Genomic DNA, 27257 nt, shown 5'->3' with positions numbered 1-27257 from the left:
CCACTGCTGTCAATTCTTTGCGTTCCCCGCCTCATTCCCACTCTCCTCTCAATCCCATTTGATTCCCACTGCTTCCCCGCTATCCGAACCCTCTCCCGGCCCCGTCGCATCACCCGTTTGTGTCTCCCCAGCAAATCCACACCATCCGGCAGCACTCGAGCACGGGGCCGCCGCCGCTGCTGCTGGCGCCTCGCGCCTCCGTGCCCAGCGTGCAGATCCAGGGCCAGCGCATCATCCAGCAGGGGCTGATCCGCGTCGCCAACGTCCCCAACACCAGCCTGCTGGTCAACATCCCGCAGGTGAGTCCAAATTAACGACTGTTGGGTCTCTGTGTCTAATTGGCACGGCCCGCTGGCCTCTAATGGGCGGGCTTGGTTATTTATTTACTGCTGCTCTTTCTTGCCTTGCTCTGTTCGCATTCACCTCCTCGACACAGGAATGAAGGCAAACTAAGCGTTGCACCTCGTTTCACGTTTGGTATTTCAATACGAAGCTGTCCATTAGGGTATTTTTATTTGAATTCTCTTCTTTAAGAAGTGTAAAGTGCTTTGGTGAACAGAGCCCAAAATGGGCAAATGCTCTGATTTGAAACACCAAGAGATACTGAAGCAGCAACTTAGTGTCTAATACTGATATTGCCGTATTGGATAAAGGACACAATTTAAAGTCAGTGCCTTGACAAAATCATAAGGAATAGGACTCCTTTTTGGTTTTTTAGCTTCAGAATTTTTAAAGCTGCTTTATAAAAATGATGAGTAAAGAAAAATAGAGCCTTTCAGGAAGCAAACTGGAGTGTTCAATGCTTCCCTCCCTCCCATCCCTCAGTGGAGAGGAGCATGTTTTGATCACCACGCTCTCTGTCCCTTGTCACTGAGCTGTCCCCTTCCCTCCCAGGCTTCCCCGGCTTCCATCAAAGGTACGACGGTGACGTCGGCTCAGGCCAACGCCACCACGACCAGCGCCGCGTCCATCGGCAACTCCAGCGAGTCGCCGGCCAGCCGGCAAGCGGCCGCCAAGCTGGCCCTGCGCAAGCAGCTGGAGAAGACGCTGCTGGAGATCCCCCCTCCCAAGCCGCCCGCGCCCGAGATGAACTTCCTGCCCAGCGCCGCTAATAACGAATTCATTTACTTAGTCGGCTTGGAAGAAGTGGTGCAGAATCTGCTGGAAACTCAAGGTGAGATGGAGTCCAAAGTGTTTCCTCAAAGGCGAGGGTTGATCCTTTCCTGTCTGGGTTTTATTTCGGTAGCGAGGAGCGCCAGGCTTTGCAGGGTTAAATCGTCATACTCTGTCAAATCTAGGGTTCGCTTCCTTTAATAATTTCAAACTTTTATTTAACATACTAAAAAAAAATCTTTAAAAATTCTTATAAAAAAGTTATGATTTCTCATAACTAGAAATAGATTGTAAAGATTTCTCTCGATTGCATCAACTTCTCCCCAGAGCTGTTCAGTTCTGATCAACCACTTGTTTGCCCATCACCGCTACATTCTCTTAATGAGCATCTAAAGAAGTATCTGCTGGATACCTGAAGTGAAGAGTAATGCAAACAGGGGAGCTAAGGGTGGAGGGTTTTCTTAGGTTGCTTGGGGGTTTTTGATGCTGGAATGTTCTTGAGGTTCCTCAAGTATTATTCATTCATAGAAGCTGCTTTGCGTTCTCCAGGTAAAGTCTCAGTGCCCGTCTCATCTCGCGAGCCCTACATGTGCGCTCAGTGCAAGACCGACTTCACCTGCCGCTGGAGGGAGGAGAAGAACGGGACCATCATGTGCGAAACCTGCATGACGTCGAATCAGAAGAAGGCCCTGAAGGCCGAGCACACGAACCGGCTGAAGGCCGCATTCGTCAAGGCGCTGCAGCAGGAGCAGGAGATCGAGCAGAGGATCCTGCAGCAGACGGCGGCCCCCGTGCAGAGCAAGGCCGACTCCATCGTGCAGCACCACTCGCTCAAGCAGGTACTTTGGTCTCTGTGACAATACAACAAGGATCCCGCGGTCCCAAGCACAGTTTTTGGCGTGAACTCGCTTTATTTTAGCTCCACAGCGTGTGAGTTTGAGTGTGAATTTAAAACCAGGCTGGTGAAAGTGTTGTTCTGTCACATGGAGACCTGATACATAAATTACGTTCTCTGTACCTGACGAATGAAGGTTTTCTGCAGAGTCATTGTAATGATCCAGGGTGTTAAACTCGCGGCTTGCAAAGTCAGTTCATAAATTCTTTTAGGATGTATTAAACGGAGGAAGGTGCTCCAGTGCCAAATACACAGGGGTAAATTGACCCAAGATAGGGGAAAAAAAGTAAATTGGCTTGAGCCAGGGGCACATCACGTTGCTTGTGAGGTTTTAAGGTGATGGTAAGCGGATCTCACGCCTTGTGAAAGCACCGCTCAGCTGAGGGCAGACGAAGCTGCTCAAGTGCTGCTTTGGGCTGAACTAATCCCGGTGCTGGTTATTTGGGACAGGGAAGTGCTGCCTGTGCCTGGAGATGCTCACACTGCACGTTTCTTTTGCTGCTTTGCAGTCGATTGCAATCCCTCATCCTTCCAGGTGCTCTCACACGTAGAAAACCAATTCTGTTTTGCCGTAGAGATGTCTCGGGGAAACTTCCACCCCCAAAACTCCATTAGTGCCTTCCAGAAGCAAGAAACCAGCGAGGGGCTGTCAAAAGTTGTGCTCCAGAGAAAGACAACTCCCTGGCCTTTCTCACCGTTGGTTTTTCCTCTTGCCAGACTTCGAGCCAGCTGTCGCGGGGCCCCCCCGGCGCGCGGGGCGTGCTGCACGCCTTCAGCCCAGCCCCCAAGCTGCAGAACGCGGCGTCGGCCGCGGCGCTGGGGAGCAGGCCGGGGAAGCACGCCGAGAGACCGGCCGGCAAGGGCAGCGCCGCCTGGAAGAAGACTCCCATCAGCACAGGTGGGTTTTCCGCTCAAGTTTGCCTTTTCCTTATGCTTGCTTAGCTGCGCTCAGTCCAACAATCATAGTTACTTTGGGTAAGGACGCTTTCTCGTTGACGCTTTTCCTGCCGGTGTTGTCGTCAACACTCAGCGCTCAACAACAGTTGGGTGGTACTACCAAACACAAACTGCTTTACACATAGATAAATAGATATCATATCAGGTCATTGCGTCTCTACGCGCAGCCAGAACTGTGGCGCGGGAGTTTGGTGCTTGTTTCGGGGAGTTTAATTCGGTCCTATAATTTTATATTGACCGGTGTTTTCTCTCCGCTGACAGTGATAGAGCGAATGGGGGGGTTTGCTCTGGGTAAGGCCACGCACGCTCCCAGTGCTCCTCAGGATCTGAAGGAACTAAAGCTGTTGTTTGGAACAAATGGAAATCATAAATTCTAATCTTAATTTTTATATATATATGTAAGAATCTGACTTGAGAAGAGTCATTTTGTTTTCCTAAATGGTAATCGGGATCTCCAGGGAGGGAACACTGTAGCAACCAGCCCTTTTCTGATCTACTTTCTTGCCCGCTATCAAATGAACTTCTTTTTATTTTTACTCCTGACAGCTTAATTTATCATTCAAAGCATAATTGAATTGCATAGAGCCGTAGCCTGCTCAGATCTTAGTTTCTGGCACAAAATCTTGCTCCTGTTGAGGTGATTTTTGGAAAACTCCATCTTCTGCAGGTGGCCCATAATGATCCATTTCCACGTGGGTGAGATGCCACCAGTGTGACTTTTGCCGCTGTGATGCTTGTTGTCCCTTTTCTCTCTCCCTAGGCGGGGCTCTACCCTTCGTTAACCCCAGTCTAGCCGTGCACAAATCCTCTTCGGCCGTCGACCGCCAGCGCGAGTATCTCCTGGATATGATCCCCCCCAGGTCCATCCCACAGTCCGCCACGTGGAAATAATGCAGCGGAGCGGCCCGGAGGGAAACCTGCCCGTTCGCCATCCTTTTGATACCACCCGACAGCGGAACCTGCTTCAATAATCCCAGCTGGATACGCCCCAGGCTTCCTAGGATGCGAGACGACCACCCCTCATCCCATCGTGTGCCGCTGTCCCCGCGCGAGCCACCGACACCCCGGGGCTGGGAAAGACTCGGAGCTCCTTCGGTTCTCCGATGCTCAACTGATGGTGACGGCTGGCAGGGAAGGGGAAGAATTCTTCTTATTTTTTTTGGCTTTATGTATTTAGTTTGGATTATTGTTTATTTTTTGTCACCAGCACAAAAGGAGGACTGAGCGACTCTGCCTTCGGTCTCTTTATTAATAACTCCCGTGGTGTTGGTTCGCATCCCGCGTAGACGTCGGTTCGAGGAGAGCGGATTTCAGATGCCGAGTTGACGTTCGCTTCTCTTCCCCGCTCCTCCTCCAGCCGGGAGGGCGCTCTCCACATTATAACGTTCCCAAATCTTCTGATGATGAGCTAACGATAAATAAGCGCAGACTCAAAATTCCCCTCGAGTATGTTTGGTTTTGTTTTGTTGGGTTTTTTTGGGTTCTTTTTCTGTTCTAAGGGACTGGCTGCCACCAAAACCAGGAGGTGGGACGTGGCACGGGAGCCTCTCACCTCTGTTGGATTCTGTTCCGAATCGACTTTGAACTGTTGGTAGTCTAAAAACAAATCTTAATTTACTGAATAGACAAACAGCTTCGTTCCTTCTTTCTAATGCAGCGAAGAGCAGTTGGGCTTTTCAGACGTTCCCAGAGACTTCAAAGTGAAACTGGTTTGGATCATTTTCCTTTTGGAGGGTTGGGGTTGGTTTTTTGTTGATGATGTTGTTGTTTTGAGCAATTTTACTCAAATAAATAAACAAGGAATTGCAGAAGCCGCATGCAGTCAGAGCAGAAGCCACGTGCAGTCAGACCAGGAGCTGCAAGCAAACAGAGCAGAAGCTGCATGCAATCAATCAGAGCAGGAGCTGCATGCAGTCAGAGCAGGAGCTGCATGCGATCAGACCAGGAGCTGCATGCAATCAATCCGAGCAGGAGCTGCATGCAGTCAGAAAGGGCAAGTGCAAGGAGCACAGGACCAGGAGGCTCCTTCTCTGCCCATGGCGGCCGGTGGCCTGAGGACCATGACACATTTTGGGGACAGAACCGCCACCTCCCCCCAGCTCCATTCCTCCAGGCGCCCCAAGCATGCTCCTCTCCCCACTATTCCATTTTCTCATAGCTAATCCTGCTTTAAGAAGACACCCCCGTGGGTTTAGTAGGTTTTTGGGGATTCCACAGGTTAAACCCAAATCCATCGGGTCCAGTTTGGTTTCTTTTCTATTCTCTCGCCATCTTCCCTGTGCTTCTCCCAAATTAAAGTTGAATTCAAGCGGCAGAATACATGCCTTACTACTTAGGTTGCGTTCCAGCACTGGAAATAGTGCTGATAAGAATTACTTGCAAAATTATATATATATATCTATATATAAAAGAAGGGGGGGAAGGGGTTACTATTCAGTCGATACTGAATCTATTTTCTTAGTTGCTGTTAGATCGACCATTAAACCGACACCTGTCCTAGGTTGTTCCCCCATCAGATGAAACTCTTGCATAGCGAAAAAGGAGATGTGTTCATTTTAGCCCCTCTTCTGTTTGTGAAAATCAGCATTTAGATCCTTTGGGAACCGCTGGGTAGGGTAGAAAACCTGGTTCTGCAGAACGCTCTTGGTTGCTGTATAAAGCCCTAGAGTTCCGATTCACGTTGGTTTTTGTTTGTGTCACACGTGTACATGAGGAGCGCAATGGGACAAGAGCAATGGGTTTGAGGTTTTAATGGTTCCTTTGGTTCCGGGATATTTTGGATTGGGAGACACAGAATGCGTTTTATTTTTGCACTTGGAATATTATGCAAAGTTTGAGTTTCTTACCCATGTGGAGGATTTTTTCTGTTTCATTTTGTTTCCTGCACCATCTCCTCATGGACCCCCATGCCCAGCGCCGTTCATCACCCAGGAGAGCACATTGGGTTGAAAAACGAGCAAAACTTCGAGGAAAATTCCAAATCCCTTTTGGGAAGCCTGGACAACTTCACCATCAATTTCCAGCCTAATTCGCCTTTTCTCACAGCGACGTCAAAACCTTTTTGGGTCCCCCAGTTCAGTACAGCAGAGCGTGAGCTTTTCGGCACAATATGGAGCGGAGACTTAAAACGAGCCTTAAAATGATGGAGAAGATTTGAAGATGCAGAATCAACAATAAGTACTTATATACTGTCCTGCAACTCTGGCTCCGCAATCTGCTCTCATTAAGATGCAGTAAAACCCCACAAATATTAAGTATTGGGGTAGAATTATTTTGAATGCTGCAAGCGAATGGAAAATACCACACGGATATTGGGCGCTCAAACTGGTTTTGACCTCGTTTTAACCCGTGGAGCAGTTGAATCCCAGGGTGTATCTCTTGCATACGTGTTCCTGCAATTTTAGATCAACGCAGCAGGAAAATAATTGAGTGGTTATGTGCGCTAAATGACAAAAATTGCTGCTTCACTTGGAGCCAAAACCACGTGTTGGGTTGAGTTGTGGAACTCGGTTCGGGTACCACGTGGGGCCGAGTGGATGTTCAGACACACGAATCTCTTCCCTTCTTGCAGACAAAACAGCGAGAGAACAGAAAAGCTCCATTAGTTGGAATACTCACAGCAGTGTTGCGCCCTAAAGGTTCATTCGTTTGGGAATGGTGAAGGAGGGAGGTTTCAGAACGAATCTTCGGGTTTATTTCTGTCACGTTTGCGGTTCTGCCTCCCCCAGCGCTTTGGTTCTGCCATGGAGCTGCCCCGAAATAATGCAAAGTAAATCGACTCCAAGCTTCCCCAGCGGAACAACCCGGTGGGCGCCGTCCCGGCCACCGCGCCGCAGCACCGGGGTCCCCAACCCTCCCCGAGCCGCCGTCACCGCGCCCCTCTCCTGGGGAGAGGGTCCCGCAGCCCCACAAGCCATAGACCCCCCGGACACCTTCGCCGCGGCCGGATTTTATAACAGTAATAACGACAAATGACTTATTGTACTTTAGATTTTAGCGACTTGTGAAATAAACCCCGGATTTTCATTTGAAACCCGTGTTGCCGTTTGGGAGCTGTGTGGTTTGTTTTGGTTTTTTAATCGCCTAATTTATTATCCGTTTGATTCCCGGTTGAATCTTTACAGCACCGTTGAGTTGGACAAGCTCTAATTCGGTATCTCAGGTCCTCCTGTAGGTGCCGTTGCAGTGCAGGACACTCGGGTAATCTCAGTTTTGAGATCCTTTGGGGTTGTTCTTTTCTCTTTTGATTGGTGCGTGTTTGTTTTAGGGGGTTTCTCGGTTGGTCATGGGGGTTTTCCTATGGAATTTGATGGGTATAGGGAGCCGTTTGAGTTCTCACACCTAGTTGGCAATTTACTTTTTGCTTGCTAAGGAAATTAAAAGTAAATTAATCAGAAGACGGAAAACGGGGCATCGGGCTGCGTGGGTCTCATCACAAACCCCATCCGGCTCATCTCTCGCTTCCTCCTTTCGGAAGGCATTTTTAAAGTATAATATATATATATATATATATGATGCAAAAAGCCCTCAAGGAACCGCAACAGCGTGGGTCTGCATATGGCAGAGTTGCACTGTATATCGCATTTAGCGGAATAACTTCCATTGTGCTTTTTATAAAACAAAGAGGGGGGAAAAGGAGGATTTATAATCATCTACCACGGGAGCCAGCGCAGGGTGCGCTTTTGTCACTCCATTTGTTGTCGCCCTAAATCTTTGATAATAAAACTTTAAAAATTAAAAGAAAAATCCCACTAAAACCTGATGGTCTCAGCGGGGGCAGAACCTGCGGTCGGTAACTACGTTGTATTGGGGGGGGGTTTAGTATCCGAATAGCAATAAAGCAATGGACGAACGGCCGCGTCTGCCTCTCATTTGGAGCGTGGGGTGAGGGTGCTCGGGGTGAAGGGAGGAGGGAAAAAGATGTGATTTTACCATTATTTTCATGTTTTGCAGCTCGGATATCAAGCCCTGGACGTCTGTCTGTCTGCGACACCAACTGGTGGTCACTGGGCCAAACTGGGAACCCTCGAATGCTCCCGTCCTGCCCGAAACGCCCCATGAGGAAGCAGCAAAAACTGGGTTTGCAGTCATAAAACCCCCTTTTGGGGCTGAGGAAGAGGAGGAGGAGAAGGGTGAGTTCGACCTGCACCCCCTGCTCTGTTTGCGGATCTTTCACATGTTTGACGCTCCGCACCATGGGGAGAACGTGGGGGTTTTTGGGTGGTTCACAAGTTTCTTTTGACCTTTTAGATTTGGAAAAAAACCTCTTTAATTTCTAGATATGCGAGTTGAGGGGCCAGTTCAGCTCAAGCTCTTTCATCTTCCTCCAAGCTGTTTAATTGCTGTGCGGCCCAGGAAGCCTTTTTGTGCAGAAGAGTGGTCTATTTTGGTACCAAAACATCCAGTGTGTCGATACAGAAATAATTGGGTTTTGTGACACTCAGCACCGCGCTCTGGGGACCTCGGGGTCTGGGGGATCCGGTGAGACCCCAACCCAGGGCGGCTCTTTCTGTGGCACCACGAACGTTTTGTCCCCGCGTCCCCAGCGCTGCCCCAGCATCGCCATCTGCAAAGTCATTAATTCCCCTTGGCAGCCGAGGGATTACGGCCGCTGATTAGGGATTAAGACAAGAGTGACCTTGATCTTGGGTGGTTTGCAAAGCCGGGAGGTGCAGGGAGAACCGTGCTGGGTGCACAATTTTTGGTCCTTATTTCCAAGCAGATGCACGCTTGCTTTTCGCTGCATCCTTCTTGGTGTGCACTTGACGGTGCACGATTTTTGGTGCACGATTTCTGGTGCACAATTTTTGGTGCACGATTTTTGGTGCACATTTGCCACTGCCTGCACAATTTTTGGTGCTTATTTGCAAGCGGGTGCACACTTGCTTTTTGCTGCGTGCTTCTTAGTGTGCACTTGATGGTGGGTGCACGATTTTTGGTGCGTATTGGCAAGTGCACAGGTTTTGGTGCACAGAGCTGGGGGCTGCACCCCCACTTCTCATTCCCCGCCCCGTAGCTCCAGCGCCCGGTACTGGGGTGCACGGGGTGGGGGCGATGCTCCCCGGTACCGCTTGTGGATGCAGGGTCTTAGCACCCAGGGGTGCCCCCCGTATCCCTGTGCCCGGGTGCTCGGCGACACCCCCGCTCGCTCAGTCGCTCCCGAGCAGCCCCGGGACCGGCGGAGGGAGCGCGGGTGGGCCCCACCGCTGCGTTGCCCCTTTAAGGCGCGACCGGCGGAGGTGCTTGTCACGTGGTGCGCGAGCGCGGCGGAAGTGACGCGCAGGTGGCCGCCGGGATGGCGGCGCCGAAGGTGAAGCAGGACATGGCCCCGCCGGGCGGGTACGGGCCCATCGACTACAAGCGGCACCTCCCGCGCCGCGGCCTCTCAGGTGCGCGGGGAGGCCCCGCGGGGGAGCCCGGGGTCGCTCCGGTTCCTCCCGGTTACGCTCCGCTTCCCCCGCCGGTGTCTCCGGTGCCGCCGTGACCGCCCCCGTTCCCCCCGCAGGTTACAGCCTCTTCGCGCTGGGCATCGGGAGCCTCTTGCTGGGCTACTACACCATCGTCAAGTGGAACCGGGAGCGCAGGTGCCGCCCCCATCGCTTCCCGGTCCCTCCCCGGTTCTCCCGCCGCGTCCCCTGCCCGGGGCTCCCCGGGGCCCCCTGCGCTCCTGCCCGGGGCTCCCGGCACCTCGTTCTCCTCCCGGGACTGCGCTCCGGTTCCGTCCCCTCCGCTTCCCCCGCCTCTACTTCCCCCGTCTCCTCCAGTTCCATCCTCTCCGCTTCTCCCCCTCTGTTTCCCCCATCCCCTCCGCTTCCCCTCCCTCTCCGCTTCCCCCCGTCTCCGGTTCTATCCCCTTTGTCCGGTTTCCCCCCTCCCTCTGTCCGGTTCCCCCGCCTTCCTCCTCTCTGGTTACCCCCCTGCTTCTCCGGTTCCATTACCTTTGCTTCCTCCCCCCGTCCGGTTCCATCCCCTGCAGTTCTCCCCTCTCCGGTTCCCTCCCCGGTGCCCCACTGATCTCTGTCCCCCCCGGTCCCGCCGCAGGCGGCTGCTCATCGAGGACCTGGAGGCGCGGATCGCGCTGATGCCGCTGCTGCAGGCAGAGGCGGATCGCAGGTACCAGGGGAGGGGGTTCGGGGGGGTCCCCGCCGGTCACAGCGTCCCCGGGCTCAGCCCCCCTATCCCGCAGGACCCTCCGGCTGCTGCGGCAGAACCTGGATGAAGAGGCCAAAATCATGAAGGACGTTCCTGGTTGGAAGGTTTGTGACTCCCGGGGTGGGAACCAACCGGGGTTGGGTCTGTGTGGGATCCCCGGGGAAGCTCCGAGGGGCTCGGAGCCCGCCAGGCACCGAGAGCCCTGGGAGGGGCTGTGCTGCGTTGTGAATCTCATTCCCCCCCGGGGCTAAGCCATTGTCATTAATTTTACACCAGCTCATAGCAAAACCAGGTAGGAGCTGAGACATAAAATGTGAGGAACTAAAGCTTCTCGATACAATTACACAACATTAAGAATATTCCTTATTTCTCCTAAATATTCTACATAATTTGCATATAGCGATTTTCAGGATGGTCTTCCAAACCAGGCACCGAAAAGAACTCTGGAAGCTTCCTTTCTTACTAAATTATTTTTAATGCTTCTTGGTAGTAAAAAATTCTTCTTGAAATCTCAGGTGCAAATTTCTCCTTGAGGAAAAAGTCGCCCTAAACATCCATTTCTAAGCAGGGTTGCTGAAGGTGGCCACAGTAGAACAAGCATGGATATATAATTATAACACTGAAAGAACAGTTATCTTCCTGTATTAATATCTACATGGCACCCCAGAATATTGTAGATACTATATAATACTTATATTATATACGTTTGAAGTGCAGCAGTAGTGATTTTGTCTCTTCTAACCTCTGGGGTGGGGAATGAGCTTCACAACTCAGCACAGCTCCCCTGGACCATCAGCACCTGGGGACAGTGGTCACCGGGAGATGGCTGCGCCCATTGTGTGTGTGTGTGTGTGTCCCAAAAACCATCTCCCCGCTCAGGTGGGCGAGTCCCTGTTCCACACCGACCGCTGGGTCCCCCCAACGCTGGACGAGCTTTACTACCTGCGTCCCCAGAGCGAGATAGACAACGAGAAGTTCGGGCTGCAGTACTACGTCTGAGCGACCCTCTGTGACCCCCCTGGGCCACCTGTGACCCTCCCTGCATCACCTGTGTCCCCTGGCACCACGGGGGGGGCTGCTGGGTGGTGCCTGTGCCATCCTCTGTCATTAAAACTCGGATCTGCGATGTTGGACGTGATTTTGTGCCTGGTTTTGTGCAACTCCGTATCCCCCCGCAGGAAATTTGGCCGCTCTGGGGTGGCTGCTGCTCGTCCCCACCCGGGGGGGTCCTGGGTTTTGGTCCCAGAGCCCCAGATTAGCGTGGGGGGGATGAAGGGACTGTGACTGGGGGGGCTGGTCACTGCAGCTGCCGGAGAGGGGCTGGCAACCCGCACCCCCCACCCTGTGTGTCCCCTGCAGTGGGGACGTGTCCCTCAGGGTGGGGGCTCGGGGAGGGGCAGCTGATGCTGCAGAAGTGGCTTTGGGGGGTGAAAAGCACCGGTTTGGGGGCTCTGACACGCTCCTGTGGCTCGGAGGAGGGCGGGTGCTCCCCGGGGGGGCGGTGGGAGCAGCTGCTGGTGGGTCGAGGAGGGGTCGCTAACGGTATTTCTGCCATTCCTGCTGCTCGTGTGCTCATCCCGGTGGGGGGGGCGATGTTCGCGGGGAGGCGGGGGGGGTCGGGGAGGGGCGGGGGCAGCCGGAGCCACCTCCCCCGGGCGGCACCGCCGAGCGCCTGGGGGTCCGCGCTGCCGCCGCCGCTCCCGAGGGCTCCGCCGCCCGTCCCGCCGCTCGGGATGAGCTCCGCGCCCCGCCCCGCCCGGGAGCCCCCCCGCTACCTCAGGTGAGTGCGGGACCCCCCGGGAGACCCACGGACCGTGCACTGGGAGCACTGGGATGGGGGTACTGGGGTCCCACCGTGTGCCCGCAGCGGGGGTTCACACCCGGCATGGCCGGGACCCTCCAGCCGGTGCCCCCCCCGGCTGGTCCGCAGGGATGTCGTGGGGACCCCAGTGAGCCCCGGGCCGGGTGGCCACTCCGGGAGGGCGCTGGGGGTCCCGCGGTCCCGGTGCTGGGACGGGACCCCCCGGGGACCCCCGTCGGGGCAGCTCCTGCCCTCCCTGATGCTCCTCCGGGCCGGGACACGGCGACTCCTCCAGCCCCACGCCGTCCCCACGCGTGTCCCCCGGGACAGTCCCACCCCGGCTTCTCGCACCCCCGAGCCGCGGCGGGAGGGGGGGGCTGGTACCCAAATAGTCTCGGTTGCCAGAGCAACTGCATCCCGGGTCTCCATGGCTGCGGCGGGGATGTCGCCGGCAGACGCGCGGGAAGCGGAGCAGGGGGACCCGCCGGGGGGGTCCCGGGTCCCGGGAGGGGCTGGTGCCTCCGCGGTCCCCCCGGTGAGGACAGGGGGGGTCCCGCAGCCGAGCAGTGCCGGGGAGAGATGAGCGGGGGGCGCCGGGATGGGGACCTGGGGTGCAGATTTGGGATGGGGAGCTGGGATGTTGAACTGGGATGTGGAACTGGGATACGGACCCAGGGTACAAAACTGGGATATGGAGGTGGGATCAAAGAGGGAACAGGGATCCGGGGTGTGGACCCGGGATATGGAGCAGTGATGCAGACCCGGGATACAGAGCAGGGATGTGGACCCGGGATACAGAACTAGGATGTGGAGCTGGGAAGCAGAGATGGGACACGGAACTGGGATGCAGAACTGGGATGCAGAGCCCGGGATGTCCCACTCCAGGGCTGGGGTGCAAAGGGGACACGGTGCGGGGGACTCTGAGCCCCTCATCCCTCAGCTCCTCTCCCTCCCATGTCCCACAAGGTCTCTGATTCCCTTGGGGCACCAGCAGCCTCGATCATCGCCCGTTCCCTCCAGAAGGCACCAGTAACTGGGATGAACTGGGTCAGATTGGGCTTTGCTGGGTCTCCCTGAGCTCTGCCGGGTATCTACCCCAGCAGGGGAGAGGAGCAGCATTTCCCCCCCACTGCACCCCCAGCCCCTATAGCAAAGCCCGGGGGGAGCAGGGAGGGCTGGTAGCGATCGTGCACCCCGGAGCGTTTGGGGGGGACGCTGTTCCCGGGTGGGCAACGAGCCAGCCCCTAGGGAGCCCCGCCATGTGTCCCCCCCTCCCTGGGGACACTGCCAGGCCGGCGGGAGCCAGCCCGGGCTGTGGACCAGGTTCCACTGCCAGCAGCGATTACGGACAATGTTCTCCCCCGGGGGTTTTGTCAGAGCCAGGAACGTGCCCGTTGTTGGGTGACCAACAACACAGCTGCGCCGGAGCCCGCTCGGCCCCACCAGCCCCGGCGCGGGAGGGGGGACTGGGGGCTGGATTTAGCCCCTTTTTCCCCCTATTTGTGCACTGGGACCCTGCTGTGGGGCCGGGCTGGGACTCGCTAGAGGGCACCAGTGACTTGGGGACAGGAACAGGAGGGAACGGATGGAAAAGGATGGGATGAGGCTTTCCTGGGGTCTGTCACTGGGGCCGTGGGGTCTGCCAGGATACACAGGGGGTAGAGGAACCCCCAAAACAGGAGTGTGGCCGGGGAACCCCAAATCCCCCACGGGGCGCAGGGTTTCCAGCCCTGGAGCACCGGGATCCCGGCTCCATCCTCTCCCGGGGGCCAGATGTCCCGGTCCCATCCATCACCCGCCAGCCCGGCACACGCTGTTCCCTGCGCGGCGCAGGTGAAGCCAACAGATGTGAGCAATTATGATCCAATTTGGAGGCTCCCCGGCCCTGCCAACTTCTGGGCTCGGCAGGGAAGGAACAACCGCAGCATTGTTCGCTTTTATGTAACAGCCCCGATCCTCGGGAGCCCGGGGACGCTGCCAGGGCCGTGCCTGCACAGAACGCAGCCCCCAGCCCATGGGGTCGGGCCATGCGTGTCCCCAGCCCCGAGCCGCTGGCTGTGCCCGCCCTGAGCCCCGCGGACCCCCAGCCCTGTGTCCCCAAGCGTCCCCTGCCCCACACTCTGGAGTTGGATGGGGGTCCCGAGGGGCGAGTTCCAGGGTTGGGGGGATGTCCCCATCCTCACTGCCGTCTGCTCCCCCCGCAGCAAGGCAGAGGCAGCGGCCATTGAGAAGGAGCTGCTGGAGGATTATCGGTTCGGGCGGCAGCAGCTGATCGAGATCTGGGGACACGCCTGCGCCATGGCTGTCACCAAGGTGAGTGGCCAGCGGGGCTGGGGACCCCCCGTGCCCAGCACTGCTCCCCCCCTGCTGGAAACCTGAGTGCTCGTGCTGGATGTGAGGAGGAGGAGGAAGAGGAGGAGGAGGAGGCAGCAGCCGGGCTCTGGGCATTTGGGGCGAGCGAGGTGCAGCATCAAGGGCGCCTTTGTGCCTCCGCGCCTGCCCCGCTCAGCTTTTCCATGGGAGGCGTCTGCGCCGCGCTCTGGCCCCCCCTTCATGGGCAGAGGAGTCGCCTGAGGAGGGGAAACATTTGGGTGTTGAAACATCTCTGGATCCTGTGGTTGGTCCCACCCCTCCAGGGACCCCCAGTGTCACAAGATCTCTGGCCCAAATGGGGAAGAATGGAGATGAGCATCCTCCTCATGGGGCTGAGCATCCTCCTCTTCCTCACATACCTGAGGCAGGCAGAGCATCCACAGCCCCAGCTCAGGCATCCCCCCACCCAGCCGGGGTCCCCAGCACCGTCCCCTCCCGGCACGTCCTCGCAGCCACGGCCCCAGGGCAGGACCAGGCTGTGTCCGGCTGTGCGCGGGCTGTGCCGCTCAGGGCTCTGGCGCTCGGACGGGACCAGGAGCCAGGTTCCGTGAGCAGGAAAGAATCCATCAAGGGATAAACACAAACGTCCTTTCGCCGGCTGCTGGTATGCGGAGCGTGCGGCCGCCTCCCTGCGGGCTGGCGGGGAGCCCCGGCCCACCGGGCACCGGCAATGGCCTGGACATCGTCCTCGTGCTGCCTTGAGTGTCATCCCCAGCCCACCATGGGCACCATCGTCATCTCACTGCATGCCCGGTCCTGCCCTGGGTGACATCTGTGTCCTGCTGTGGGTGCCATCTTCATCCCACCATGGGTATTGTCCCCATGCCATCCCACGCCCCATCTTGCCATGGGTGCCATCCCCATCCCACCTTGGACATCCCGATCCCACCGTGGGCATCGTCCCCATCCCATCACATGCCCCATCTTGCCATGGGTGTCATCCCCATCTCACCTTGGGCACCACCATGGGTCCCTTTGTCCCCCAAGCCGTGGTCCCCATGTCCCTTGCTCTGGTTGCCACCCTCAGGGCTGAGGTGGGAGGACGGGGCTGGGTGGCGTCACCATGTCCCCGTGTCCTCTCCACAGGCCTTTCCGCTGCCCTCGCTGCCGCGGAAGCAGCCCACGGTGCTGGTGGTGTGCGGGCCGGCGCAGAACGGCGCCATCGGGCTGGTGTGCGCCCGGCACCTGCGCATCTTTGTAGGTACCTTCCTCCTCCTCTTCATCCCCGCACGGCGCCGGGTTCCAACACCCCATCTCCACCCCGCAGGACTACGAACCCACCATCTTCTACCCCAAGCGCTCCCCGGACCCCCTGTACCGCGATTTCACCACGCAGTGTGAGAAGATGGACATCCCCTTCCTGTCCTACCTCCCCACCGAGGTGAGTCCCCGCGCCGCGCTCGCCGCACGACGTGCTTGAGTTTATTATTCTTGTGGGTTTTTCGCTCGATTCCCTCCCGCCCCCGCTGCCTGCGGCTCTGCTGGGAGCCCGGGGATGCCATGAAATCCAGCGGCCCCGCCAGCCACCGGCTCTGTTGTTGTTGGACGCGTCGCGCTCGGCGGGAGGAATGTGACCCGAAATCGCTGCCCGGGCCGGGGCCGCGCGTCTCGGCGTGCCGGGCGCTGCCCGTCCCCCCCGCTTTGGCTTGTTGGGAGGACGCATTTTGTTGGCAGCAACCACCGGGTGAATTTATTGCTGCAGGAAGACGGGATCCCCACGCGGGGCTCCCCTATTGGGGGTGCGGTGGCCGGGGGACCCCACTGCCCGCCGTGTGTCCCCCCCCAGGTGCAGCTGATCAACGACGCCTACAACGCGGTGGTGGACGCGGTGCTGGGCGCCGAGGCGGAGGCGCCCGAGGGGAGGGAGCCCTGCGCCGCCATCCTGGCCACCCTCAAGCTCCTGCGCATCCCCATCGTCAGCCTGGATGTGCCCTCAGGTCCCCGCCGCGCTCAGCACCCCCCCGGCACCCTGCGACCCCCCCCCGCCCCATGTCCCCACACCGCGGGCTTGTCACCCTGCCCAGTGCATCGTCACCCTGGGCTCGGCGCCTGCATGACCGGGGAGCCCCCGCGGTGCCATTGCAGGGTGGGGACACCCCCGGGGACCCCCCCGCACCCCCGCCCGGCCTGGCAGCGTCCCCCAGGCTGGCAGCCGCTCCCCACGGCTGCGTTTCAGGGCATCCACGGTAAATAACAAACTCCCCGAACTGAGACATGATGTAATTTGAAAACACCCGGGTGTCTGGTGGCCAGGCCTGGAAATGCCATCACAACCCCCCCGCCGCGTTCCCCCCCCCCGCGCCCACAGGAGCAAACAGGAGCCCTCGGCACGGCCGCTGGTGAATCCTCACCAAAAAAAGCCTGCGCCGGTGCCAGAACGCGGCCGGAGCCGCACGGGGTGGCGGTGCCGGGGGGGCACACGTGTTGGGCAATGATGCTGGGGGTGACGTGAACCCATCCTCCATGCGCCCTCCCCATCCTCCCCATCTCCCCCCCCAGGGCATCACCCAGGGACCACCCCGTGACCCCCATCCCGTGTCTGTTTTCAGGGTGGGACGCGGAGGCCGGGGGCAGCGGTGGGATCAGCCCCGATGTCCTGGTGTCCCTGGCGGCCCCCAAGGAGTGTGCCCGGCGCTTCCTGGGCCGCCAGCACTTCGTGGCCGGGCGCTTCCTCCCCTACGACGTGCAGAAGAAGTTTGAGCTCAACCCCCCCGAGTATCCCGGCACCGAGTGCGTGGTGGCCCTGTGACCCCCCCGGGAATAAAGCACTTGGTGGCTCATCCCCAGGGTCCGTGTCTGCCTGGGGACATGGGGCGAGGGGACAGTGACCCCCGGCAGGGTTTGGATTGGGGGCTTGTGTCGGGAGTCAGTTCCACGCTGGGCGACTTGTCCCCATCCGTGGCTTGACCCCCCCCATGCCGTGTTCCCTGCAACCTGTCACCAACCCACTTCTGGGGACAGATCTGGTGTGACCTCCTCTGTCACCCAGCCGACGGGGACATGAGCAGCTGCCGGGGTCCATGGGTGGCTGCAGGATCCCTTAGGTGACTGGGGTGTCCCCAGTGCTGTCGCAGCACCCCCATAGCCCGAAATCCTCCAATGCACTGGGGAAGGGTTGTGGGAGCATCCGCCTCATTACGGGGGTTTAATTACCGGGGACAGCAGTGACGAGCCACCGTTGGGACCGTCCCCACCTGTCCCAGCCCAGGGGGTGTACGTGACCTGCACTGGGAGCTTCTTCCCCCCCGGGGCGCTCAGTGCAGCCGGAGTTTCGGGGAATGCGGGGAATGCAGCGGGATTTCCGCCGGCCGGGCTGCGGGAGGGGCTGCACCCCCACCATGGGCAGCTGCGCTTTGGGGGTGACCCCCCCAACCTCATCACCCCCCCCTTCCCCATCACTCTCCAGCGCCTCTGGGCACTTTGTGTCCTGCAGCCCCGGGGGGGGCCACGGCTGCACCGAGTTGTGCTCGGGCTCAGCCCCGGCACACCCACGCGGGACAGGTCACGGCACGGCCACCCCCAGCCCGCCGTGCCCCACGGCAGCGGTGCCAGGACAGCGCTGGCACCCTGACCCCGACCGCAGCAGCGCCGAGCCCGGGCCCGCTCGGCTTTTTTTCCCCTTCCCTCCCCTCCGCATTCCCAAGCACATCCAATTTTAGCAGCTTTTGCAAAAACAAACCCTCAAGTTTCCCGGGCTGGAGCGGCGAGCGGCAGCGCGGTCGGCTCGGCGGGGAGGGCTCCTTCCCGCTTCCCTCTTGTCACCGATCCAGCCCCCGGCAGAGCCGCCGGTGCCGGGTGCCAGGAGCCGATCGCTGCCGGCTGCCTCATATATAGACCGGCAGCGCTGCCGCGCTCGCAGTCGCCGCCGCGGGGGCAACCATGGGCGAGCTGGCGCTGGCCCTCCTGGCTCTGGCCGCCCTGCACGGTGCTGGCGCCACAGGTAAGGTGAACCAGGACACGGGGACCCAGCGGTGCCATCGGCCGGGGACATCGCCGCTCTCCCCGGGGGGCGATATGGGGTGGGATGGGGACGGGGCTGTGCGCTCGCCAGATGTGCCAGGGCCAGATGTGTGCCGGGGTTGTGGCCACCGCTGGAGGCAGTCCCTCTGGCACCTGCTGGTCAGAGGACGCATTGGGGTGGCTCAGGGCAGCTTGGACCATGTCACCGGAGGGGTGGGGATGTGCCACGCGTCGTGTCCCCGCCAACCCTGGCTACTCTGGCACCAGGTGGCAGAGCACCTGCAGGAACGCTCAGCTGGCTCTGCAGGGGACCAGCTGGGTGCTTTGGGTGTCCCGGGGACTGGGTGTCCTGGTGCCGGGTGTCCCCACCTTCTACTCCCCCCAGAGCCCCTGGAGAACGACTTGGAGCCGGGGAAGAGCGACGGGGGGAGGAAACCCTGGAAAGCAGCTCCCAGCCTGGCGGAACTCGACCTGGACACGGCAGGTACGGCTGTCCTGACACTGTCATGGGTGTCACTTGTGGCTGGGACACCCCAAAAGTGACGCCACCGTGAGCTGGCACTTCTCATCACGGCAGCGTCTCCAAAGGACAAGAGGGATGTGGCGCTCCACGGCGCATCCCCCGCTACCCTCCATCCCCTCGTCCTTTGTCCCCAAGCTGTCCCCAGCCCTGGTAGCACGCTGGGGCGCTTAGGGCCAGGGCTCCCGCTCCCCACCCATGCGCTCAGGGCCGGCTACATCGCAGGCAAAGGAGCTGAGTGGACGTCGTGGTTCAACATCGACCACCCCGGCGGGGACGGGGACTTCGAGAGCCTGGACGCCATCCGCTTCTACTACCGGGGCCGCGTGTGCGAGCGGCCGGTGGCCATCCAGGCCCGCACCACCGCCTGGGAGCTGCCCGAGGAGGTGGGCGAGGTGGTGCACGCCAGCCCCAAAAAGGGCTTTCGCTGCCTCAACAAGGAGCAGCCGCGGGGCAAGACCTGCTCCAACTACCACATCCGCTTCCTCTGCCCGCTGGGTGAGTGCTGGAACCCCCGTTTTCCCCCCCAGTTCCACCAGTGCTTTTAGGGGCTCCGTACCATTGCTGTGCTCTCCTTTAACGTGTCACCCCCCTCCCGCTGTCACATCCCACACCAGAACCCCCATCTCCAGCCATCACCTCTTGGGCATCATAGGGGGGCAGCATCCCTTCCCATCGTGCTGGGTGTGGCTGGTGGGTCCCCATTTAATGCCTCTGCACCCTCCCAGAGCACATCTACTGGTCGCACTGGTCGTCCTGGAGCCCCTGCTCACGCAGCGCCTGCGGCAGCAGCGGCACCCAGACCCGCACCCGCCGCTGCGTCAACGCCCGCCTGGCGGTCGCGCTCAAGGAGGTCAAGTGCAAGGGCAAAGCCGTGGAGCGTCGGGCGTGCAGCGCCGGCCCCTGCCCAGGTAGGGACCCCCGAGACTCCCACTGGCTCCACAGCTCCTCTCCCGGTGACACGGGGTTCCCGTGGCGATGCTGGCAGCGGTGGGTGCCCCCGTACCGACGCGGCAGCTCCCTGGGTGAAGCTGCGGCCACCTGCACATCGTCAACTTAATTGCAATAACAGAGGCGGTGCTGGTAAAAATAGCTTGGGGGGGGCACGCAGGGGCCGAGCTGGGGGTGGATGGAGCCTCCTGGGGTTTTGGGGATGCCCTGGTGTCCTCATAGCGCAGGGTCACCTCGGGCTGGGGGCTCAGGGGATGCCTGAGCGTGTCCCCCGCAGAGCCGGCGTGGATGGAGTGGGGGCCCTGGGGTCCCTGTTCCCGCAGCTGTGGCAGTGCCGGGACACGCGTGCGGCGCCGGAGCTGCAAGAAAACCAAGAAGGTGCCGTGCGCCGGCCCCGCCACTGAGCTGCAGAAATGTCCCCCCGAGCCCTGCCCAGGTAACCCGCCCTTGGGGACCCCCTTCCTGGTGCCCCCCACCCGCCTGGTGGCCCCGGGTGCAGCCGCGGGGTCTGAGCTCGGTGCCACCCCGCAGCCTGCCCCGGGCACACGCTGCAGGGCACCGTTGTCACTGCCGGCGGGGTGGCACTGCCGGACGCCCGCATCTACCTGGAGGGCCGCCCGCCGGTGCTGCTGGCGCGCAGTGACGCCCACGGGCGCTTTGCCGCGGGGGGCCTGTGCCAGGACACCCCTGCCAACGTCAGCGCCCACCGTGATGGCTTCGCCACCGCCCTGGCACCCATCGTCTCCAACGGCTCCGGCGTGGCGGTGGCGCATTTGACGCTGCACAGGCTGGGTGAGCATCACAAGGGGGGCTGGGGGAACCGTGTACCCCTCAGGGGGATACACGGGGTGGGGGGGGGCGATTTGGGGGGGCAGCCGCGGCTTGTTGCACCCTCCGCTGCCTTTTCCCCCGCAGAGAAGCCCTACATGGTGCTGCACCCCAAGGCCAAGGTGTGGGTGGCCGGGCAGGAGGTGACATTCTGCTGCAAAGCCTCAGGCACCCCCGTCCCCAAGAAATATTACTGGTGAGTGGGGTCACGGTGGCGCAAAACTGGGACTGGGGACGGCCAGGGATGGCAGCGCTGACCATGTCCCTGCTGAACCCACCCCGTCTGCATACCTGTCCCCATCCCTGTCCCTGTAGGTACCACAATGGGACGCTGCTGGACAGGAAGGTTCTGCGCTACAGCAGCCGCCTGGTGCTGCGGGGGGTGACGCCGGAGCAGGCGGGCACCTACCACTGCAAAGCCAGCACCGAGGCGGGTGTCACCAAATCAGCACCGGCGCAGCTCACCGTGCTGGGTGAGAACAGGAGGGGCTGCGTGAGCCGCGGCATCACCCCGGGCTGGGGTGTGCAGTGGGGACGGTCACCCTAACCCCCTGTCCCCACCGTCCCCTCCAGCCCAGGGCCAGCAGAGCTGTAAGCCAGAGCCAGAGCCAAGCCTGGTGGAGCTGCCCAGCGAGTGTCCCCAAGATGCCGCCGGCTCCCGCTACTACAACGTGGGTCGCTGCCCGCCCACCCCGTGTCCTGGCAACCCGGCCAAGGAATCGGGGTGCGGGGGCGGCGCGGGGCGCTGCTGCGGGGTGCGGAGGATGGAACTGCGGGAGATCCCCTGTGCCGGGTCCCTCCTGCCCGTCAAGGTGGTGGCCGAATGCGGCTGCGGCCCCTGCGCCCAGCCCCGCGTCCTGGTGCAGGGACGGGTGACGGCGGCCGACACCGGCGAGCCCCTGCGCTTCGGGCAGATCTTCCTCGGCGGGAGGAAGGTGAGGGATGTGTGATGGGAGCGGCTGAGGGACCTGGGGGGTTCGGCTGGAGAACAGGAGCTGAGGGGAGACCTGATCTCTGAACTGCCTGAAAGGAGCTTGGAGCCAGGGGGGTCGGGCTCTGCTCCCCAGGAACAAGCGCCAGGAGCAGAGGAAACGGGCTCAAGTTGCCCAGGGGAGGTTGAGGTTGGATCTGGGAACAATTTCTCCCCCAAAGGGCTGTGGGGCATTGGAACAGGCTGCCCAGGGCAGTGCTGGAGTCACCATCCCTGGAGGGCTGGACAGACGGACATGAGGTTCTCAGGACATGGGGCAGTGCTGGGGTGGGTTATGGTTGGACTCGGTGATCCTGAGGGTCAACCAAAATGATTCTCTGATTCTAAGGTCGGCTTCACCGGCTACAAAGGCTCCTTCACCATCGAGGTGCCGCCGGACACACAGCGCTTGGTTGTTCGCTTTGTGGACCGGCATCAGAGATTCATAGATGCCGTCAAGGTCCTACCCTTCGACCGCCGCGGTGGGACCGTCTACCAGGAGGTCAAGATGCTGCGGAAGAAGGAACCGGTGGAGCTGGACGGCAACCAGAGCAACGTCATCCCGCTGGGGGAGGCGAGAGGCCAGGAACCCATCGGGGAGCTCGTCCTTCCCGCCGGCACCTTCCTCCGTCCCTCTGGGGAGGTCTTCAAGGGCACCGTCAAAGCCAGCGTCACCTTCCTGGACCCCAGGGACATGGCGACAGCCAGCGCCGCCTCCAGCGACCTCAGCTTCACCAACGCCGAGGGGGAGATCGTCCCTCTGCGGACTTACGGCATGTTCGCCGTGGATTTTCAGGAAGGGGAGACAGGGGCGGCGCTGCAGACGGGGCCGGTGGAGGTGCGGATGGACGCGGGGCAGGTCTGGATGCCGGAGCACCTGCAGAAGATGAAGTTGTGGTCCTTGAATCCCGAAACCGGCTTGTGGGAGGAGGAAGGGGTCCTGCGGCCGGCCGGGGGGAGCCGGGGGAAGAGAGAGGAGAGAACCTTCCTGGTGGGGAACCTGGAGATCCGGGAGCGGCGTCTCTTCAACCTGGACGTGCCGGAGGACCGCCGGTGCTTTGTGAAGGTCAGGGCTTACGCCAACGAGAAGTTCAACCCCTACGAGCAGCTGGAAGGGGTGGTCATCAGCCTCATCAACCTGGAGCCCCAGCCTGGTTATCCGGCCAACCCCCGGGCCTGGGGACGCTTCGACAGCGTGGTGACGGGTCCCAACGGCGCCTGTCTGCCCGCTTTCTGCGACAGCCAGCGCCCCGATGCCTACTCGGCCTACGTCACCGCCACCTTGGGTGGGGAGGAGCTGGAAGCCGTGGCCTCCAGCCCCAAGCTCAACCCCAACGCCATCGGGGTGTCCCAACCCTACCTGGGCAAGCTGGGCTACCGCCGCTCCGACCACGATGACCCCAACTTGAAGAAGACGGCTTTCCAAATCAACGTGGCCAAGCCCGACCCCAACAATGTCGATGAGACCAACGGGCCCATCTACCCCTACCGCAGCCTCGAGGAGTGCGAGGAGGCGCCGGTCAGCGCCAACCACCTCCGCTTCTACCGCGTGGAGGTGGACAAGTACGAGTACAACGTGGTGCCCTTCAAGGAGAGCGACCTGACCTCCTGGACCGGCGACTACCTCTCGTGGTGGCCCAACCCTCAAGAATTCAGGGCTTGTTTCATCAAGGTGCAGATCGAGGGGCCGCAGGAGTACATGGTGAGGTCCCGGAACCTGGGGGGCAGCCACCCCCGCACGCGGGGACAGCTCTACGGGCTGCGGGACACCCGCAGCGTGCGGGACATGCTGCTGGAGAACACCTCGGGGGCCTGCGTGGAGTTCAAGTGCAGCGGGATGCTCTTCGACCAGAGCTTGGTGGATCGCACCTTGGTCTCCATCATCCCCCAAGGCAGCTGCCGCCGCACGGCCATCAACAACCTCCTCCGGGACTACCTGAGCCGTCACCCGCCGGTGGCCGAGAACAACCACACGGCCGCCTTCACCATGCTGGCGCCGGTCGACCCGCTGGGTCACAACTACGGCATCTACACGGTGACGGACCAGAACCCGCGCTTGGCCAAGGAAATCGCCATCGGCCGCTGCTTCGACGGCACCTCCGACGGCTTCTCACGGGAGATGAAGGCCGACACGGGCACGGCCGTCACCTTCACCTGCCACGAGCGGCCAGCGGGACGCCAGAGTTTCTTCCAGCGGCTGCTGACGGCGCCGGCCCAGGCGCTGGATGAGATCCGGCGGGAGATGGGGGCCGGGGAGATGCGCGGGGCTCCCCCCGACGTGATGGATTTTGCCTCCGGCGCTCAAGCCCCCGGCCCCACGGCCGCCCGCCGGACCCCCGGCAGCAGGCAGAGGACGGGCCGGAGCTGGGGGGAACCGTGAGCACCACGGCCCCCCCTGCGCCCCCTCCCCAGCTCAGCGCTGCCCTCCCTTTCCCCGTTGCTTTTACTCATTTATAACGACCGAGGGGGGGGACTTGGGGAGTGGGACCCTCCAGCCGTGCCCCCCCGGGGACAGTGGGACCGCTGGGACATGGGTGACAGTGGGGAGTCCCTATCACCCCGCCTAACCCTCAACCCCCGCCCCGTGCGGGGCAGCTCTTGGTGCTCAGCCCCCGGGGACCGCGGTGCCAGTGGTGCCGGCAGCGGAGCCGCGGCCCCCGTGGGGGTTATTTAAATAAAATAGAATCAAAACGGGGGTGGAAGCCAATAGGGGAAGGGGCTGGGGGGGGAAGGGGTGTCCCCTGCCCGATGGCAGGGGGTCCCATGTGCCCGTGCCAAGGGTGCTGGGAGCACCCGCTGCATCCCTGCCCTGCACCCCCGAAGGAAAAACGGGGTTTCTTTTTTGGGGAAAAACCCAAGGATGGGGATATAAAGCCCTCCATGCGCTCTTGGGGGCTCGGCGGTGGGTGACATGCAGGGGACACCAGGTTCGGTGCCCTTGAACTTCAGCGCGGCGCCTGGATGGACCCGATCCTGCAGCTGTCCTGCTGCCACCCACCCGGCTCCTTTGCCCTGGAAGTGTTTTGCCCCAGTTACCTTTTTCCCAGAAAAAAAAAAGGAGTATTTTTAACCCCCCCTCCACAGCACAGGGACCGACCCCCCCGCTCCCGGGGTGCACGGGGGCAACGAGCGAGCGGCGACAGCAGGAGCGTGCGGATTTGTACATTATTTATTACGAAATACAGTTGTGTGTACACCCGCCTGGCTGCTGGGCTTCTCCGGGGGGGTGTCCAGACCCAAGCAGGGGGACGCAGGGACGTGTACCCCCCCCTCCATCACCTCCCACCCTGCACGGTAGCTCCGTCCCGGCAGCTCCTGTTTGCCTTGGGCCCCATTCAGCATCTGGCAGCGGCGCGGGGGGGACCGGTGCCAGATCCCTGTGGCCAGGGGACGTGGCAGCGGGGGGCGGGGGGCGCCCATCCAGCCCTGTGACGCCCCCCCCCCAGCATGGGGATGCATCAGATGCAGGAGCTGGGCACCCACTGGTTGACCCCAACCAGGTCCGTCTGTCCCGCACAGAGGTACTGGGGGGAGGGGGATTTGCAAGCACCCCCCCCCGCCCCATGCCCTCTCCTGGTGGATGCTGTAATGGAACAGGCGGCTTTTATAGGGCCAACCCCCCCCGTTCAGCTCCCGGGACAACATTTCCCTTTTACAACACAGTTTGGCCCAAACGTGGCATTTTTTCACCCTTATACTGGATGCGGCCACTTGCGAGATCAAAGGGGACACGGGGCACCCGGGGGGGGGGGGCGGACACAGTGGGGCGGGGGGCGTCTGCCAAATCCCATCCCGCCTGGGTGGGACTTGATATGGGGACATCGGAGAGCTGGCACCTGAGACACCAGGACCCCCCCAAAACCAAGGTGCCGCATGTCCCACCAGGACCATGTCCCCCACTGTGGGGAGGCTGGTGACGGGGGGCTGCGCCGGGGCAGTGCCAGCAGCAGGATTGTTTTCCACCATCTGCTTGGCTTGGTCCAGGGCAGCTGCTCCGGCCGGGCAGATGGAAGCGGCCCCTGCAGCTCTGCTGCTATTTATGGTGGCGGGAAGAAAAAATAATGGGGGAAAAAATGGTGAAATCAGCCACAGTGCAACATCACCATGTGCTGAGCATCGCTCCCCCGCACCGGCCCCATCTGCACCCGCGGGACCCCCAACATTGCACCCTCGGGGATCTGGAGGTCGGGAGGGCCAAGGAGGAGCCAGGGGCTCCCCCCGGTCCCACGGACAGGGGGATGGAGGGGGGGGACATGCAGGGATGTGCCGGGGTGCGGGAGGTCCGTGCTGGGTGTCCGGCCCAGCCCCACATTCCTGAGGGCTGGAAACCCGCCCTGGGTCAGGGGCTGGGCTGGGGGGGCTGCAGCCAAACCCTCCTGCTCATCACCCCCGCCAGGGTGGGGGATCCTCTGTGGAGCCCCCATCCCGAGGGTCACACACGCTCCGGCCCCAGCGAAAAGGGGCACCTCGATCCGCGAATGTCCCCAGTCAGACCCACACCCCACCTGGGTGCTGTGGAGCATCATCAGGTACCAAAATAACCCCCCCGGCCCCTCCCGGCTTGCAGGCGATGCCGAGCTGGGCTGATTGCACAGTGGAGTGTCCAGGGCTGCCAGCTGGGCCGCTTTTGTCTCCAATTCTCATAATCGTCAGCAGAAACCACTGGCACGCGGCTCCGCACGACCCATGGTGGCTCCAGAGTGGGGTACCCGGGGGGGCACCCCATATTGAACCCCAAGACTGCGGGGTGAGGAGCCCAGAGGAGTTTTCGGCAACAGCTGTGGTGTCAAAGCTCCTTTTTCTTTTGGGGTTTTATTTGGCACGGGCAGCGGTCCCAGCTCAGCCCTGCCATGGGCAGGTGGGAGGATGGGGCCGGAGTGAGGATCCCCTTGGACACCCCCACAGCTTTGGGCAAGTGACAGCACACGGGGGGCCCCAGCTGTGGGTTTTGGGGTGGGTGACGTGGGTCAAACGCTGCCCTGCTCCCCCCTTGCAGAGACAGGGATGGAAACATCCTGGGATGGCTGGCAGGACCACGGGATGCAGGTGAGGGGACACAGAGAGACCCCGTCCCTTGGCGGGATGGTGACAAGAAAGGCAGGTGGGGGTGATTGGAGGGGGCTCAGCTGCTTCTTGTTACCCCCCCTGCCCTGGGTTGAAAGGGAATAAGAAAAGTGAGGAAGAGAAAAAGGAGCCAGGGAGCAGCTCCCGTCCCGCCCCGCCAGCACTGAGGGATGGCCGGAGCCCAACGTAAATGAGCGGGATGGTGTGTCGGCGCATCGGCACGTCCTTCGGTGCTGCCGGGGCCCCTGTGGCGGGGATGGGGCTGCTGATTGTTTATCCCCCCCCGACAACATCCCCGCATTGGGGTGCATCGCCCCAAAACCCCCAGTGTTCCATGGGGAGGAGGGAGCGGGGCTGCGGGAAGGGGGTGACTATGTGCCCCACGAACACGTCCCAGTGTTGGCCGGGAACAGAAGCTGCTCTGAGCAGCAGCCGGGAACTGGAAAGGGCCTTGGGAAGCTGCTCGTTCTCATTCTCTTCTTTTTTTTTTAAATAATGGAAAATATAATGACAGTGCCTAAATTAAAATAATAGAAGAAAGCAGCCAAAAAGCCAACCCAAAATAGGAGAGAAACCCACGTTTCAGGCTGAAAGGGAACAGGCACAGGCAAGGGATGAAAGGGAAAAGCAGAGGCGTTGTGCCCGCCCGGGACATGGATCTCAGCCCCCCGAG

General features: G+C 60.7%; 4 protein-coding genes across 11 annotated transcripts in view; all 4 read left to right on the top strand.

Moving 5' to 3' along the window:
- The window catches only part of GATAD2A (GATA zinc finger domain containing 2A), a 48664-nt gene extending 41666 nt beyond the window's left edge, over positions 1-6998 (top strand). For all 8 annotated transcript variants that reach the window (XM_065858446.2, XM_065858453.2, XM_065858448.2 and 5 more), the window contains 5 exons: positions 132-299; positions 895-1174; positions 1663-1952; positions 2726-2906; positions 3726-6998. In XM_065858446.2, the coding sequence (XP_065714518.1) occupies positions 132-299; positions 895-1174; positions 1663-1952; positions 2726-2906; positions 3726-3856 (1050 nt within the window). In that variant the 3' untranslated portion in view covers positions 3857-6998. The remainder of the gene's footprint in view (positions 1-131; positions 300-894; positions 1175-1662; positions 1953-2725; positions 2907-3725) is intronic.
- A 2206-nt stretch (positions 6999-9204) lies between these two features.
- NDUFA13 (NADH:ubiquinone oxidoreductase subunit A13) lies at positions 9205-11255 on the top strand. The gene is made up of 5 exons (XM_065858390.2): positions 9205-9354; positions 9471-9549; positions 10007-10078; positions 10152-10221; positions 10997-11255. Exons 1-5 carry the CDS (start codon positions 9261-9263, stop codon positions 11114-11116), a joined length of 435 nt encoding a protein of 144 aa, XP_065714462.1. The 5' UTR covers positions 9205-9260; the 3' UTR covers positions 11117-11255.
- Positions 11256-11791: 536 nt separating this feature from the next.
- Positions 11792-17071, top strand: YJEFN3 (YjeF N-terminal domain containing 3). Its single transcript, XM_065858454.2, has 6 exons — positions 11792-11897; positions 14123-14231; positions 15378-15488; positions 15559-15672; positions 16078-16228; positions 16841-17071. Exons 1-6 carry the CDS (start codon positions 11851-11853, stop codon positions 17038-17040), a joined length of 732 nt encoding a protein of 243 aa, XP_065714526.1. The 5' UTR covers positions 11792-11850; the 3' UTR covers positions 17041-17071.
- Positions 17072-17792: 721 nt separating this feature from the next.
- Positions 17793-24214, top strand: CILP2 (cartilage intermediate layer protein 2). Its single transcript, XM_065858458.2, has 10 exons — positions 17793-18231; positions 18637-18735; positions 18997-19269; positions 19500-19682; positions 20000-20158; positions 20254-20514; positions 20638-20746; positions 20866-21023; positions 21124-21485; positions 21870-24214. Exons 1-10 carry the CDS (start codon positions 18171-18173, stop codon positions 23898-23900), a joined length of 3696 nt encoding a protein of 1231 aa, XP_065714530.1. The 5' UTR covers positions 17793-18170; the 3' UTR covers positions 23901-24214.
- Positions 24215-27257: the final 3043 nt, after the last annotated feature.

Source organism: Patagioenas fasciata, chromosome 27 (genome assembly GCF_037038585.1).
Source record: "Patagioenas fasciata isolate bPatFas1 chromosome 27, bPatFas1.hap1, whole genome shotgun sequence".
NCBI lineage: Eukaryota > Metazoa > Chordata > Aves > Columbiformes > Columbidae > Patagioenas > Patagioenas fasciata.
Note: the sequence above shows the minus strand (reverse complement) of the source record. Positions and strands in the feature narration are given on the sequence as shown.